This window comes from Triturus cristatus, chromosome 12 (assembly GCF_964204655.1).
Source record: "Triturus cristatus chromosome 12, aTriCri1.1, whole genome shotgun sequence".
In the NCBI taxonomy this organism is placed as follows: domain Eukaryota; kingdom Metazoa; phylum Chordata; class Amphibia; order Caudata; family Salamandridae; genus Triturus; species Triturus cristatus.
Genome location: NC_140595.1, coordinates 776263868 through 776282234, shown reverse-complemented (window position 1 = coordinate 776282234; position 18367 = coordinate 776263868). Strand labels below are relative to the sequence as shown.

The following is an 18367-nucleotide window of genomic DNA, read 5'->3' as shown; positions in this document are numbered from 1 at the left end:
GGCCACGTGTGCGACCCCTGATTCTGCCTCTGTATCCCTTACACAGAGAGCCTTGCTGCTTTTGCCTCTGTTGGGTCTGCCTGTAGGAACGAAAGGTTGCCCTTCCGAAACCCCTGTATCTCTTAAATGATCCCCTTGACTGGGATTGAAGGCCCAATGACTTGGCCGTAGCCTTGCTCTCCTTAAAACATTCAAGAGCAGCATCTGCCTTTTTGCCAAATAAACCAGAGCCATCAAATGGCAAGTCCAACAGTGTTGACTGTACATCCGGGAAAACTCAGAAGACTTCAGCCACGCACCCCTCCTCGTGGCAACAGAAGACCCCATGACCCTTGCCACTGAATCCGCCGTGTCCAGACCACTTTGGATCACCTGACGTGCTGCTGCCTGGGCATCCGACAAGATCTCATTAAAACCAACCCTATTCTCCTCAGATAGTTTTGGTGCCAGTTTCTTAGCAGAGTCCATGAGCGCATGAATATAGCGTCCCAAAAGGCAAGTGGCATTTGTTGATTTTAGTGCCATGCTGACAGACGAAAAGACCTTTTTGGCCGACTGGTCCAGCTTTTTAGCCTCTCTGTCCCCCGGAACCTGAGGAAAAGCACCCTTGGATTTTCCTGAACAAGCAGCCTGAACCACCAGGCTCTCAGGCGAAGGATGTGATGTCAAGAACTCAGGGTCCCCTGGAGCTGCCCTATACCTCCTAGCAACCGTCTAAGAGACTGCGGGAGCAGAAAAAGGTTTACACCACACCTCCAACACAGGGTCAATAATGGCCTCATTAAAAGGCAACAACGGCTCTGAAACTGTAGTAGGAGAATGCAGTACTTCAGTCAGAATATTTGATTTGAATTCAGTAGTAGGCAACTGAAGATCTAACATTTCTGCAGCCTTCCTAATGACTGCATTATATGAGGCCACATCCTTCGAGGGTTCATCGGAAGATGGAGTAATTTCCCACTCTGGAGACAAATCCAATCCACTAGCCTCTTTAAGCTCCTCAAAAACTTCGTCAGATTCCACCAGCTCTCCTTCTTCTGCTTCTTCCAAAAGGTACCTTCGCTCATCAAGCACCCTTTGAGCTTCCCTCCTGGAACGGATTCGTACAAACGGCGTTGGCGGCGCCGTGTTCGAATCCGACGGCGCCGGTGCCGGCGTCGAACGTGGATCCACAGGAGCAGCCGGTGTCGAACGAGGTCGAGCCGGCGCCGGCGAAGAAGAGAGCGGCGTCGATGTCCTCGGCGCCGGTAGATGCCAAGACGGCGTCGCCGGAAAAAATGGCATGAAAGGGGCCTGTGGATATACTTGAGGCACCCCCATATTGAAGGCCATTGGACCCATCGGACCCGAAGGTGCACCAGTGGTGTACATGGCTCTCGAAAATACCCCGTACATAGCATTTAAATAATGCGAGGGGTCCTGACCTGGTCCAGGGAACGCAGGGTACTGATCAGGCATCACCGGACTCTGGCCAACCGGCGCCGACGGTGGAATTAGAGGCGTCACAGGCTCACCCGGTGCTTGAAGCTCATCCACCGGAGCCGGAGACGGAGCCGGAGACGAACCCGAGGCCGGAGATGGAACCGGCGTCGGAGATGGAACCGGAGCCGGAGATGTAGCCGGAGCCGGTGAAGCCACTGGAGAAGAAGGACCAGCAGGCGAATCCGGAACGGGTGAAGGAGACACAGAGTCCTTACGGCGTCGAGCAGGTGACTTCGACTTCGGAGCCGAACTCTTGTCAGAGTGACGTCAAGAAGAATGTCTCCTCTTCTTTTTGTGCTTCTTGGATCTCGAAGCATGCCCCGAAGTCGACTTCGACGCCGACCTCGATCGCGACCTCGACCTCGTTCTCGACTTCCTTCTTCCTCTCTTCTCCTTTTTCATCCTTGCAATGAAGAGTTTCACCTCCCTTTCCTTGAGAGCCTTGGAGCTCATCTTGCGACAGCAAGAGCATCCATCCATATCATGATCAGATGATAAACACCATACACAGTCGTCATGTGGATCCGTGATCGACATATGTTTTCCACATTCACGACAGGGCTTGAAGCCCGATTTCTCTGTCAACATTTTTTCGAAAAAAGGAACAGAGAAACCCAGTAGAAATACAAAGTAACAGTGAAGCTACAGATAGAGTTTCCTGAAATCCGTTGGTGTCGACGGCGCGGAAAAAAGGGAACTGATGTCATCATGCCGACGAGGTCTTCTTATGGAGCCGGTGACGTCAGCGGAGTCGCGAGCGGAGCCGTGCTTCTGTGACGTCGTCTTCGACCTCATCGGCGTGGACTGCTACAAAAGTTTTCGAATTTTGCTGGCGCAGGGGATATTCACAAGGTGAGGAATCCACTGGCAGATGTATCCATCAGAAAAGCATGTCATCTCTGACAGAAGGACTGCTGCTCGAACAGGGCTTAGCCATGCTGACTAAAGGCCACCTCATATGCTGATACTCGAGAGTATCTACGCAGAGGCTGAAATCGTTAACCTAGAACTGGGTGAGTCCACATGGATGTACCTCTGCTGCTGCACTTATGCGCCACAAGGGCTATAGTTCACACTAGCTCACTGTGGGCACTCCCTACATGTCACTGTTTTTAACTGTTTTTAGAGTCCTAAATGCAATTGCATTTACTGTTCACCACTATAGATAAGAAGTCAGTCACAAGGGAATATAAACTGTATATTGAAGAGCACCATACCAAACTGAATGATGTCACGTTTTGTCTCACCACACAGGTAGCTCCAGGTCTAACAGGTACACTAATAGGTAGATATTTGGTTGAGGTGAGTATGATTCCATATCACCATTGTTAAAGTGTAGATAGTTTCACTGTTCTGGTCCTGAAGAATCGCAGGTAGACATTACTTTAAGCGAAACATGTTGACCTCTACTTATCAATAGGGACGCTCAAACCCAAGACATAAAGCTTAGGAGAGCGCCTCATTGCTTGTTTTTACTTAGGGTAGGAGACCCCTAGAATAAAGTTTGGCTGTTCTGGTACTCCCAGCCCTATTTTAAATCCCTTTCCAAAACTCATATATCTACACATCTCTGGCCCCTCACCCCCACTTCACCACACGGCAATTGGAAAAAGATCTCCGACAAAGTGCCCCTAACATAGGGAGCCCGTTGGGTATTGCACCGCCGACCCAACGAGGAGCAGTCCAGATGATGAAGCATGACACCTGAAAGGGTGTGTGAGGGCATTACAATCCAAAAATTATACAGATGCGTGCACAACCTGGTCTGTATAATCAGTTGCTGTGGTGTTCCGTGCTCCCAGGCGTCACTCACTGAACCTGAGTGTGTCAAATAGAAAATGGCTTCATTCACAAAGGTGGAGTATGTCCCTAGGGCACAGGTTTGTAGTCCTCTACTAGGAGGTTGTTCGTTATAATTTCCAATTTCAAATAAACAAATCTTGAAACCAATTGTTCTACTGGTGTTTATTTATTTTCCAATAGAACTTCTTTATGATTTTTGCAAATCAAATGAGTATAGGTAGTTTCTGCACTACATTTAACAACATGCATTTTATAGATCCTAATGCATTTCGGCCTGGAAGGCCTTCATCTGGGGATAGTCTGAAAAGAAAAAAACATTACAATCCAATACATGGATCCCCAACTCTGAACCTCCTTGGGTCAAGTTGGTCACTTTTTCCCTGACTCTGACACTCTATCACTGAGGAACAGCATAACTATCGGTTTAAATATTGACTCTGGGGCACTTATGCTGGACCTCCCACTCTCGTAAGAGAGGAAAAAGCCCCCCTGTCCCTCCTTTGTATACACATCTGTTTGAGAAGATATCAAAGGGTGGGATGGGTGATATGGGTGGACCAAGTGCATACTGTATTTGGGACCACCTCCGTCTTTTACTTTGAGCATGTAGCATAAAGCTTTAAACTTAATGCGATTTGAGATACATACAAAGGGCATGAGGACATAACTCTTTTCAATGCGGCTCCAAGCAGATAAGTCACCCTTTTACTTGTCTCTTACTGCTTTTATTATTGCTTGCTAATACATTGATTTGCTTAATTTATATTATATTATATGCTCCTTGATGCTTGCTATGTGATTTACTTACTCATAGATGTGTTTATTGTAATCCTTATGGACTGACTCCTTTTGTTGGGGATTCTGACCTCCCCAATCTACCAATGTCCAATTTATGGTCCTTGGTCTCCCCCTGATCTCTTCCCTTAATCGCGTGTGTTTGTCTACAAACGAGGCTTTATGCACGTACCTCGTAATTGATTTTCACCGTATTTCGCTCACCGCTCTTCGATATGGGCAGCGCCCCCCACCTCGCATACACACGGGACCTTCCATTCCCAAGATAAACGCTTCCCCGTCCTGCATGATTAGATTCAGCTCCGTAACCAGACCCTCTTCCTAACGGCAGCACTTTGGAGGAAAGTACCTTGGCAACGCGCGCGCAATGTTTGCGCGTTGCCAAGGCACTTTCCTCTAGGTATTACGATCCCTAGCAACGATCCCACGCTCGAGATAATTAACTGTTGCTCGTTTTTCTTCGAGCAAACATCTAACCGATAGAGCGCTTCTGAGACCCTTATAAAATTAACATTTAAATAATAATATTTATATTTCAATATAAGGGATTAGATAAATCTCTATTTATCTTTATTAAACTTCTATCCCCTAAATCTCCATGTCTGATATAGACTCGGATGAGGCTAGCGCTCCCATCCCTAATATGGAGAACGAGGCAATCCAAAGCATGATTCATGATGAAATGAGATCCTGTATGTTGTCAACTCTAAGTAAAGTTATTACTTCAAAAAGATCACTCCCTCCTGAGGAGAATGACATTAGCGAAATTCAACATACCCTTCCTGATGATGATCTCATTGAAATACGGGGAAAAAGATCTAAAAAAATTAAAAGCATCGATTTTATCCCCTAGAGCACTATGGGAGGTCTCAGCACCTCAAATTTCATGGGAGGTCTTCGCACCTCAAATACTTCAGGTGTCCATAGCGGCATGACTTTTAAAGGTGTCCATAGCGGCACAAAACATATGGGTGTCCCTAGCGGCACAAACTATCGAAGTGCTCATTTCATTGATACACATTTGGATCAAGATGATGATGATGATTTTAATGATGATGATGATGCCTCTGACCTTCATGATGAATATATCCTCGACTTAGATGAGGACGATCAGGACTTTAATTCTCTACCCTTGGATGATGAGAGATGTTTTCTCCCCTTAATATTAAGCACCCAAGGAGCACTGACTGGACTCCGCAAGATCATGTTTGCAAATTTATCGCAAAATGATTAAGAAACCCTCTGGAAAGAGACACACAAAATCTCTTAAGAGCCTAATGCTCCAGACCCTTTATTGAGGGTAAGGTCTGCCAAACCCCAAATCTTGACCCAGAGCTGATCAAATACCTTTTTTAACTTGGGCAAGATCCCAGAAAAGGTATGGAAAGATCTCTTAAAATCTGCCAAGATCGTCTCCTAGATATCGTTGGACCTCTGGCTAAAATCATCGATGCTGCAGAAGATAGCCATCTCCATGGTTCCACATTGAACACTGACGTAATCAGACAGTGGAGCCAAAGGGCATTAGTTTTATTGGGCAATGCCAATGCCAGCATCAACTCAGAGAGAAGAAGAGTTGTTCTCACCAAAATTAGTCCCAAACTGAGCGACCTAGTGGATAAGGAACCTTCTCTCAATCCTAAAGGTTTACTTTTTGGTGAAGACTTGATCAAAACCTTAGGTAAATACGTCTCTACATTTACCGCATTAGACAAAGCCAATCAAAATATGAAGAGAGTCTTCAACAACAATAACCTTATTGCCAGGGCCGGAAGAAGGGGCCAATCTTCCGGTGCTTCAACTGCAGGCCATATTCCAGATCAAGAGGTTACGGTGGAAGAGGTTACCAACCCTCAAACATACCTCAATTCTACCCCCCAAGAGAGAGAGGATTTTGCTCAAGAAATTTCAGAGGAAGAGGAGCATCCAGTGACATCAACCCTCAAAGTGAGTACTATGATTCTTCCCACTCCCCCCTCCCTCTCTCCAAAGGTAGGAGGCAGACTGAAATTCTTTTCTCAGAACTGGAAACTAATTACTCAAGACCCTTGGGTCCTGAATACTGTGAATGGGTTTATGATAGACTTTATAGACATTCCGACACAAGTTTCACTTCCCAGAAACATTCCCCTGACCTTAGATCAAGAAAAAAGTATAGAAGAAGAGATTTCCTCTATGCTTCTCAAAGGAGCAATCGTGGAAGTCCCTATGCACATGCTAAGATTTGTGAGCACACTATTCCTGGTAGAAAAAAAAGGACAAAGGTTGGAGACCTCTTATAAACTTAAGGGAACTCAACAAATACCTTGCTGTCAGACACGTCAAGATGGAGGGAATCCATCTTTTGAGAGACTTGTTACTAGAAGGAGATTGGCTAGTCAAATTAGATCTAAAAGATGCTTATTTTACAATTCCCATGGCCAAGTCTCATCAACCCTTTCTCCAATTTATCTGGAAACATCATCTTTTTCAGTTCCAAGCTCTTCCTTTCGGCCTCCCCTCATCCCCTTGGTGTTTCTCCAAGGTAATGAGGGCAGTTGTCTCATGCCTACGGGAAAAGGGTATTCGCCTTATCATATACCTGGACGATATCCTGATCCTGTCTCAGGATCATTCTCAAGTCATTCAAGACCTGAACTCTGTAATAAACCTCTTAGAAACACTGGGTTTTATCATAAACAAAGAAAAGTCAATTCTATCCCCCTCCAAAAATTTGGAATTTCTGGGTTTCACTGTGGACACCACAAATTGTCTCCTCCTTCTTCCTTCAAAGAAAATTTCAAAAATCAGGAAAGAGATAAGACACGTTCTCAAACAAGAGAATCTAACCTTAAGAGAACTAGCCAGACTTCTCGGTCTCCTTTCCTCCTCTATCCAAGCTATCTTCCCAGGCCCTCTAAACTATTGAGCCCTCCAAAGAATAAAAGCGAAGGCTCTGAGATCAGGTCTCTGGTACGGAGATCGAGTTTCTCTAAACCAAGAAGCCAGGTTGGAACTGAACTGGTGGTTAGAGAACTTAGACGCTTGGAATGGCCGAGCAATCTTTGGCTCAGCCCCAGATTTTGTCTTAGAATCAGATGCCAGCCTTTATGGCTGGGGTGCATGTTTCCTGGATCAGAACACAGGAGGAGTCTGGTCTCAAGAAGAATCTACTCTCCTTATAAACTTTCTAGAGCTCACTGCCGGTCTTTATGCTCTAATGAGTTTCAAACACTCCCTTCAAGGGAGATCTGTCATTTTAAAGATGGACAACATGTCTGCTGTCGCCTACATAAACCGTCTGGGAGGTACAAAATCCGCAGATCTCTCAAATCTAGCAAAGAAACTTTGGATGTTCTGTCTAGAACACAAGATCTCCGTAAGAGCAGAATATCTCCCAGGAAGTCAAATCTATATACAGATTGGAACTCAAGGTTCCTCTTAGATCACAGCGACTGGAAGCTCAACACCTCTGTTTTCAATTCTCTCAACAATTTTTTGGGGTGCTTTCCAAATAGATCTCTTTGCGAGCAGACTAACATTCCAACTGGCGAATTACTACAGCTGGATGCCCGACCTGGGTGCTCTAGCAGTGAACGCATTTCTCCAATGCTGGAAAGGGATCAATGCTTACGCCTTTCCCCCCTTCGCCATGATACAGAGAGTCCTCCAGAAGGTCAGACTTCAACGCGCTTCAATTGTCCTAGTGACTCCCTTCTGGCCATCCCAAACCTGGTTTCCCACTACTCTGGAACTTTCTTATGACCGTCCCTTCCTAATTCCCCCCCTCGCACATCTACTCTCAGACGTGGACGGTCATATTCACCCTCTAGTCCAAATAGGGAATTTGAACCTTCTTGTCAGGAGATCCAACCATCTCACAGGACTTTCATCAACAGCTTCAACTCTCCTCAGTGAGTCTTGGGCCCCCGGTACACACTACCGGTATAACAACATCTGGAAGGTTTGCTTACGTTGCTGCTTGGAAAGGAACCTGGATCCCGTGGAGGCTCCTATCGTTCACATAGTTAATTTCCTTGTCGATCAATTCGAAAGGGGACTTAGTTATAGATCGATCAATTGCTATAGATCAGCAATCTCCGCAGGCCATGCTCTGATTAATGAAAAAACAATAGGCAAAAACAACATTATTTGTAGAGTCCTCAAAAGTATCAGACTTAGGAGACCTCCTAAACCAAGATACCATTCTCTATGGGATGTCAATGTTATTCTTGACCTCTTTTGTAGTTGGCCGGATAATAACCTTTTGAACAGAAAGAATCTCTCCATCAAACTAGCCACACTACTTTGCTTAGTTTCCTGCCGTAGAGTCTCTGATGTTAAAGCTCTTGATATTTCATATAGATCCTATAACATGTTTGGAGTCAATTTCGATTTATATAGAAGAACCAAACCTATGTCTGACTCTATTTTTTACCCTCGCTTTGACCTTTGCCCAAATCTTTGTGTTGTAGACTGTATGAAAGAATATGACCATAGAATGAGTTCTCTCCGCCCTTCAGGTGTGAATCAGTTACTCATCTCCTTCGTTAAACCTCACCAAGGTATTAGCTCTGCTTCTATCGCTAGATGGGTTAAAATCATTATGAAACTAGCAGGTATTGATCTGAACATATTTAAACCTCACTCCATCAGAGGCGCTATGGCCAGTAAATCCTTCTACTCAGGTGGTAAGTTGAATGATATTCTTAAAGCTGCTGATTGGTCTAATTCTACTACCTTTGCAAAACATTACTGTAAACCAATCACTCATATGTCTGATGTTGTCCTACATAGCTACCAACATGCATAATGGTAGCCTCCGGTCTTGTAATGAAATTGCGATTCTCCTATTACCATGACTAGAGAATCTAGATTTCATTAAAGACACGGAGGCTAACATTATCCCTCCCACCCTTTCCCCTGGGTGGTTGGTTTTTGGCATACAATTCTTATATTACTGTTTCATTGTGACACAATTATATTGTTACTTGATTCAATTTCAAAATGCATGAATTCTGATGTTCATTATAATTGCTTACTTGTTTTTTCTCTTACTTGTACTTAATCACTCCTTTTACATCCACTTTTGAATTTTTTACCATTCTTGTTCTTCATATAGCTTTTCTTTTCTTTTCAGATAACCTATCTTAAACGTCACGATCTTCATCTGTGGAGGAGTTCTTTCATCGTTTCATCCATCACTTCATGACGGTCTAAAGAATTTACCTGGACTCTAAAGTTTATTGGACTTATCCTACTCTATACCACATTTTAAAAGAGGCTGGTTGTTATGTCCTCATGCCCTTTGTTTGTTTCTTGTTGTTCTGTTCTGGAACCTTCTTCTTTATGATGTATGCGGCTGCTTGGGGACGCATTAAAAGTAATATGCATAATGTTAGCCTCCGTGTCTTTAATGAAATCTAGATTCTCTAGTCATGGTAATAGGAGAATCGCAATTCTTCCACAATGAAACCCAGGTTCTTAACTTTGTTCAATAATGTTGGTGGAGCACCTAAATTGACAGGCCAATGATGAGGTCCCCAAAGATCGGGCCTCTTGCTCAAAATCATAACTTCTGTTTTATCTCCATTGAGTTTGAGTAGGTTGTTGTGTATCCAAAAGGAAATCTTTCTCAAACCCAAGCTAAGATCAGAAGACCCCTGCGCAGATGACAAAGAGCGCATAATCTGAGTGTCATCAGCGTAGGAAAAAAGAGACAGTCCGTAGGTTCCCACCACCTCTGCTAGAGGACAAATGTAGATGTTAAATAACATTGGACTCAGCACCGAGCCCTGCGGAACTCCAGAAGAAAGGACTTGGGAATTAGACCTGGCAGTTGAAGAAAAACCTGAAAGGATCGGTCCTTAAGAAAGGAGCGGAACCACTCAAGGGCTACACCATCAAAACCAAGTGCCATCAGCCCATCCAGAAGGGTGGGATGAGACACAGTGTCAAAGGCAGCGCTAAGATCTAATAGGATGACTGCTGCTGCTTCTCCCTCATCCAGGCGCAGACTTAACAACTCGGTTACCCCCAAAAGGGTGGATTCCGTTGAGTATCCTGCCCTAAAGATGGACTGAGAAGGATGAAGGAAGTTCTGGGTTTCCCCAAAAGAGGTTAGCTGGCATTTAACACGTTTCTCCAAAATGTTAGAAAAGATGGGCAGCAAAGAAATAGGCCGAAAATTTGACAAATTAGTGGGGTTAAGATGAGCTTTTTTTAAGAGGGGAAGGACCGTCATGTGTTTCCACTTCTTCATTCAGAGAAGTATTAAGAAGGTCCATAATAATGGATAATAAGCTGGAGTCCAGCTGACGGAGCAAATGGGGGGGAGAGGATGTAGCGGGGAACCCGATTTAATGGACTGGAGTATGTAATAAAAAGATGTAATATCCAGAGGGAGTCAGGTATTAAGTTTACAAGAATGGCTAGCAATAGGCTGAGGGTTAAATCCATCAGCAAGAAAGAAATTCTGAATGACTGCCAGTATCTCAGCATTGTTTGATTGCACTCTGTGAATGGTCACTTGTGGTAAATGCTAATGAAACGAGCACTAACAAAGCCAAAAGGGATGCCAGCTTTTAATTTGTTTGTTCTTCCATGGTTTCTGTAAAACTTTTTTTTTGGGGAAGTCACCAGGCTCTCACCAAAATGTAAAATATTGGCTAGGAGCAAAAATATTTTTTGGTCTCAAAAGCATACATTGCTATATTAGTCCCTGTCGCTAAAAGGAAGTACTGTGCGCAGAAGTGCTTCCTGTAGACGAGCAGAATGCAGTCACTCACAAAAAAGTTAGCGAGTGGCTGAAGTGTCCCAAATACTGTATGCTGTAGTAGGCAAAATAAAACTAAGTGAAACAACGAGGACCATTGGAAGAAGAGGACTGGCTTAAAGCCCTTGTAAGTAAGTATATTCTAGATACATCATTTTAGTGCAATAGAAAAGTCTTGCCTAACACCAAACCTAAACCCAGCATTTGCAATGCAATAGGTTGCGCATTTACGTAAGTTTGAGCTGTTGGCATTGTAAATGACAATGTCTTTTATTTATGTTTTGGTTTGTAAAACAAATAAAAGGCATTGACATTTGCAATGCTAATAGCTTAAACTCTCACAAATGCGTGACCTATTGCATTGCAAATGCTTGTTTAATTGGAAAGGTCTCAAACTGCCCAATAATTTAACACTCCAAAGAACCAACCCATCGGCTTCCCTACAAACACACATCTGCCCAGAGATAAATATGTTTATCTAAAAATTTAACATTCAGCAACTGAGAAACTACTCTTTATTGCCACATATGCTTGTAATGTTTGTGGATGTTACTTTTATGGGGCACAGTCTCATAGAATTCAGTGGTATTGTCCCCATAAGGTGGGTTAGGGGGAGGGGCAGTGGGTTTTGTTTTTCACGGAGAAGCCTTGAGACGTGCTACAGGAGGCAGGCGGCCCATGATAGGGGGAAAGTTGTGAGAAAGGGCTGTTCCCACCCCGCTGCAGCCGAGGGAGAGAGAGGAGGCCCCGAAGGAGCAGGCACGTCGGCTTGCCTTTCAAATGAACCCACGCAGGCAGGCATGCTTGGCCGCCGCCTCCCCCATAATGAGCGCTTTGTGAGCCGAGCGGCCAGCGGGGCCAGCAGCTGTCACAGTTTGCATTTGTTGTAAACAGGCCTCGCACCCTGCGCCCGTCGGGGAGGGGGCGCCCTTGGCACGAGGGAGGGGCCCGAGCAGGCCCGGCACCAGGCACCTTTATTTGGGTGGGCCAAGAGGGTATTTGGGTGGGCCACTGCAGGCCCGATTTGTCGCTTATATGTCTAGCCAGGCCTGCTTTCTGGCCCTCCTTTATCTCTTCTTAGTCTTACAAGGCCCAGTAAAACGCACTCTTTTCTAAATCTCTTTCTAAATGTTATCACTCTCAAAAAGTTTTTTTCATGTACTGTCCCTTACAAGGGTTTGGTCTGGAGAAGCACAAACTCAGGATTTAAAGAGTCATGGTTGGCTTTACTGATAAAAATGTATAACTGCCCAAACAAACTCTTTTTAGCAACATAAGAATAATGAAAGAGTGGAAACGCTCTAACTTTTTCACAACACAAAAAAGGTGAAGTTTGTATGCAGCTCTTTGATGACAATTCATAGGTCACTGTCCTATGTTAGGATAGTAACATTGGAACTGAAAGTAACACAAGGATATCTGTGACAAAGGCAGTAACCCACTGAGCTATCAACATAAAATTCAGTTTATCTACATTTAAAAACTACCAACAGACAAATGATTGCTCTCCAGCAGGATCATAAATCACCAGTTATCTAACCCTTTTTAATTGTTGTACATCGGTGGCAGATTCATTGCCAGGGCCAAGGCTCATGTTTGGGTGGGCCAGGCTCATGTTTGGGTGGGCCTGGCCCACCCGGCCCACCCCCTAGAACCGGGCCTGGGCCCGAGAGGTGCCAGGCACAACCTGCATGCACAGCTAGAGGGGGGCAATAAGGGTGCCAGGCACTGTGTGCTTGCAGAGAGGGCTACAGCTATACACACGCGGAAGGGGCGGAGAGGTGGTAGGCATCACGTGCATAAGCAGAGGGGCAACACAGTACTATACACGCAGAGGTGCCAGTCACAGTGTGTGCCCGGAGAGAGAGGGGGGCAGATGCATGTGCAGGGGCTGAGGGCGGGAGATGTGCAAGGCACTGCGTACGTGCAAAAGGAGAGGAGACGATACAGTGCCAGGCACTGTGCACGAAGTGGGTTACAGGGAGAGGCACGAGAGAGGTGCCAGGCCCTGTGGGCATTCAAAGGGATTCCAAAAGGGCACAAGAGGTGTCACGCACAGTGTGTGCATAAGGAGGGGGACCGAAGGGGACCGAGAGTGGTGCCAGGCTCAGTATGTGTTCGCAGAGGTACACTGAGTGGTGGTTTGGGAGGCGGGTGCTAGAGCGGTGTATAAAGAGGGATGGAAAGCGAGAGGTGCTAGGCACAGTGGGCATGCACAGAGAGGGACAGACAGTAGGGTGCAAAGGCTTGGAGTGTACAAGCAGAGGGGCACAGGAACGGTTGGCCTAGCGAGACACAGGGAACGGGCAATAGGGGTGCCAGTCACTGTGCATGCGAGGAGCACCGAAGGGGATCGAGAGAAGGTGCCAGGCGCAGCGTGTACGAGTAGCGAGCACCAGCAACGGGAGCCTGGAAAGGTACCACATACTGAGTGGGTACGCACAGAAGGCCTTGGCGGAGAACCGTTATGTGCCAGGCCAAGACACTCGGAGGTGGGCAGTGAGGGTGCCAGGCAGTGTGTGCAGAGCTGGACACACGGACCGTTGGCCTAGAGAATGCCGGACACCGAATGTGCACATGGAGGGGCGGGGGTGCTCCTCATATACAGAGAAAGCCGCAGTTGGAGAAGTGCCCCAAGCACTGATAAGAGCGCCCACAGGAACACGGGAGATGCCTCCCCCGAGCCTATAAATGGTGGGAATGTGGTGTGCAAAGAGGTGTGGACACGGAGTGGGCGCACGCAGATAGACAGGCGGAGAAATGGACTCCGATTCCTTTTTAGCCGCTGGGTTAACGGCTGACTGCAACAAGCGGGGGGAGGGGGAAGCAACGAGAGGGGCAGATGACAGAGAAGTAGAAGCCCCAGAGCACACTGAAATGCTTACGAGGCGGAGAGGCTCAGCAACGGGCCTGTGGAACACTTTTTAAGCAACTCATGAAAGTGCGCCATTATTAATAATTTAGCGCACGTGAAAGGGAAAGCACTAGTGTAGCGGACACAAAAGTGCGGACACAAAAAAGTGCCATTATTAACAAGGTAACGCGTGCGAAAAGCGCAGCCGAAAGTGAAAGCACTAGTGTAGCGGACACAAAAGTGCACCTTTATTAACAATTTAGCGTGCTCAAAAGTAAAAGCCTTTCACTCTCGTTTGGAGCTGAATGCAGCGAAAAGCGCGCGTGAAAGCATTAGTGTAGCGGGCACAAAAGTGCGCCATTTTTAACAATTTAGCGCCACGAAAGTGAAAGCCAAAGAAACAAGCCATGCAGAGAAATGAAAGGCACGTCAGCCATTGTTGCAGATAAACGCCGTAATAGGAAAAAAAAGTGCGTAGCGGCTAATTAAGAGACACTGTCTCCCGCTGCAAGTAAAAGATCAAATCCTGGTAAGCGGGGCCAAAAGCGGACAGGGTGGCAACCCTCAGTGTAATGATTGCCTCTGGTGCAATCATTACACTGTGTTTTGCATCAGCCATGACGCAAAACGACGCGCACCAATCCAAATTGCAGGCGGAGCAGCAACATGACTTCTGGAATCGTATCGATTCCAAGATGCCTTCGCATAGCGAGAGCAGCGCATGCGCTGCTCACGCCAGGCGAAACCTAATAAATATTAGTCGTATTTTACTTCTGATTTTTATAGAACTCTACAGAAAATATTAGCAAGATAACATGTGTGCTGTTTGCTACCAGTGTGCTCTCCTGCCATCAAGTACTAAGCAGGGCTCTGTCCAGGGGTACAATGAGCCGTGGTTGGTAACCGGGGAGACAGGTAAGGGACAGTCCTTTGAGCACACCTGGCAACATTCTGCCAGGAGTATTTTTCAGATTTCAAACCACTAATTAGCAGACTGATGACATCATCGGAAATGAAATGGCAGGACCTTTGGCTCAGCAATGTTACCACGGAACCCTTCCCCAAAAGGGACCGAGAAGATGGGAAATGATGATCGCGTAGCTTCTAGCCTGGATGTCATTATCATATCATAAATGGCATCATAAAAAAGAGTGAACTTTGACCACATGCAGGACAGAGGTATATATTTCAAAACGGTTCCTGGTCTTCAGAGGGTTCATGAGCATTATTCTCCCACTCGGGAAGCTGGCGTGTATCTGCTAAAATCCACAGCTTCTCCAAAAGCTGTAGGATGACGCAGATAAACCAGTAGGCTGCAGTGCTGCCGAAAAAGCAGTATCCTACCGCCTACATAGGCAGCTTTAGAAGTGCGTCATAGGTCTGAACGTGTGGCACAAATGGGCGCTAGCACACTGCTTTTCGGTGGCCTATCTGTCCCTCCTCACAGAAGGGAACATAATGAAGGCCCTGTGCAGGGTTAAGACACTTTTACTCCCTGCATTTGGTGTGCCTGTAATGCTGGCAAATAAAGGACAACAGAGGGGTGAGAGATAAAATACTGTGGTCACAGCTGGAAGCCGGGATTAGGACCCGGGTCTCTGGCAGCTTAAACATTAGGCCACAACTCTCCATAGGTTTAGGGGATGCAGATTATTCCACCATAGCTGATTCTACCTCCTCCTCTCATGATTGCACGCTCTAGTGTAATGTGAATTGTTGTCAAGTGTCACTTAAGAAAGTTAAACTATTTTAAAACTGTGACACAGGATTATAGCCGATTCTACCTCCTCCTCTCTCTACTTCCTCTCATGATTGCTCGCTCTAGTGTAATGTGAATTGTTGTCATGTGTCACTTAAGAAAGCTAAACTATTTTAAAACTGTGACACAGGATTTCAATGAGAAAATCCAAGAGGCTTCCCAGAGAGAATCTCGTACCTATAGAAAGGCGTGGCGATGCTCTGCTCACAGAAGTAGTCAGTGATGTAAGTGGTAAGCAGCCGTCGGTCCCAGTCATCGGTCACGTGGCCTCCATAGTTAACACCTGAGATGAGGTACTTCAGGGCATCCCATGGAGTGTCTTCATACTCATTCAAGTAGATGTTCAGTAAGTTCTCGGACACCTACAAAAGTATTAAGGGTATGTATAAAAATGGTCAACAAAAAAGCACAAGAATTTAGCTAAGAAACTTGGGGAGTAAAGGCATCCATCAGTGTAGAGAATAAGCTTTAGAGACATAATGTTTGATAATGAGGTGCAATCTAGAAGAAAGGGCTCAGATAGTTGGAAGAAATGCAGCACAGTGTGAGAGAAGAACAAGTTACTTACCTTCGGTAGCGCCTTTTCTGGTAGACACTCTATCTAACTGCAGATTTCGCACCTTTTGATTACCCCCAAGTATCAGACTGGAACCAGAAATCTTTGTATAGAAATGTCCTACAGCGCTGACAGGTGGATTCGTGTGACGTCATGGTTCCGGGTGCGACTTCTTCTCGTGCGGCTGCGACGTTGGCTTTCCTACATAAACGTCACCTGCTTGTGTCAGTTTCTTTCAATTCTCTGATTGTACCAAAAGACATGGGGGCATATGCATCAACATTAGCATTTGCGATTCCTTATTAGCGAAAAATAAGGAATCGCTAATAAGGAATAGCAAAAGGCTATGCATGTAGGAATCGCTATTCAAATAGCGATTCCTTAACATTCCTTATTACCGAATCGGTAATACCGAATCGGTAATAAGGAATACCTACCCATTCATTCCTATGGGCTTGGAGGCCCATAGGAATGAATGTAAAGCCATTCTGTATTAGCGATTCGGTATTACCGAATCGCTAATAGCTGGAGCACTTTCAAGGGTGCCAGGGTGTCAAAAGGACACCCTGTTGCACCCCTGAAAATGATATGTGCACATATGTTGCACACACACATGCTCTAAGGGCATGTGTGTGCGCAACATGACACTTTGAAAAATGCACAAAAGTGCATTTTTCAAAGTTTTTGCAAATTACCATGCAGTTCATCTTCATGGTAATTTGCTCCCCTTATTAGCGAAATCGCTAATTTTTTAACTTTCACCCTTATGCATCAAGCCAAAATCCAGTCGGTAAAATACCGATTCGGTAATAGCTCCCGGTATTGTGTTAAAAATACCCAATCCCAATGCATCAACCCCAAACCCGAGCAAATAACGAATCGCTAAATAAATAACCTCGGACATACCGAATCGCTAATACCCAAAATGCTAATTTACCGAATCGCTAAATACCGAATTCGCAATTACCGAAATCACTATTAGCTCCCGGAAATTGCCAATAGCAAATAACGAATCGCACCCCAATGCAACAAAACTCGCTAATAACGAAAATCCCAAAAATCGCTATTTTGCCAGAGCTAAATAAGGGGAATCAAAACCTGGAGGTAAAGTCAGAAAAAAAAAAAAAAAAAAAAGAAAATATTCCAACATGTGCAAATGATTGAGGCAATCACTAAACCCTTAAATTTGGCCCAGGAGACCCTGTTGGCTCCCACAAAATGGCTGCCCTCTACGTGCTTGCAAGGAGGATGCGGATCAATGCAGCAGGACAGCGCAGGAGAAGGGTCCAGGAGCGAGTGTTCAGACTGCGCATAACCCTGCTCGGCCAGAATGAGGACGAGGTGTACCAGAAATATCGCCTCAATCGCGCTATGATCATGCGCCTGATTGCAGACCTGGAACCAATACTGCAGCACCAGACCCACCGGACAAATGCAATCCCTGCGCACGTTCAGGTACTATGCAGCCTGCACCTACTGGCCTCAGGGAGTTTCCAGGGGGTAATTGCGGTTGCCGGAGGTGTCTCGCAAAGCGCACTGTCACGCTTCTTCCAAAAATTCCTAGATGCCATGCTGACAATGCTCCACAGACACATCAGCTTCCCCACAACCCCACAGCAGTTGGACCGCACCAAACAGGCATTCTACCAGGTGGCACAATTTCCACATGTGATTGGATGCATCGACTGCACGCATATCCCCATATGCCCTCCGTCAGCAAATGAGTACCTTTTCAGGAACCGCAAGTCATACCACTCGATCAACGTGCAGGTTGTGTGCGATGCCAACAACATCATAACGGACCTAGTGGCACAATTCCCAGGGAGCACACACGACTCATACATCTTCCGCAACAGTGGAATGCACAGGCGACTACTCAATGGCGAATTTGGAGAGGGACTCCTGTTAGGTAAGTAGAACTACGCTTCCCCACACCAACACCACACATGTATGTACATCACCAATGCTAAGTCTATGCTTCTATCTTCTAGGTGACAGTGCTTACGCCCTGCGGGAATACATACTAACCCCATACCTAAATCCAGCAACCCCGCAGGAACATCGCTACAACGCTGCACACATCAGCACGAGGAATGTGATAGAGCGGACTTTTGGGATTCTCAAGAGCCGCTTCCGTATCCTCCACAAGACTGGTGGCGCAATGCTATACCAACCAGACACATGCTGTCGAATAATTGCTGTATGTGCAATGCTGCACAACATTGCCACCAGAAGGGGGATACCCATGGAGGTGGACAGGGATGACCACCCCCAGGCTGACCAACCACCCGCCCAACGACGACCGGCACACATCCCTAACACAGCAGAGGGCCATAGGAGGCGGACAGACATAACGCAAAATCA

General features: G+C 45.9%; 1 protein-coding gene across 1 annotated transcript in view; it reads right to left on the bottom strand.

Annotated features, from left to right (window-relative positions):
* DNAH2 (dynein axonemal heavy chain 2) overlaps positions 1-18367 on the bottom strand; it is a 2945517-nt gene that overhangs the window by 230727 nt on the left and 2696423 nt on the right. Inside the window, exon 81 of the mRNA XM_085638712.1 lies at positions 15625-15809. Within this exon, the coding sequence (XP_085494838.1) occupies positions 15625-15809 (185 nt within the window). The remainder of the gene's footprint in view (positions 1-15624; positions 15810-18367) is intronic.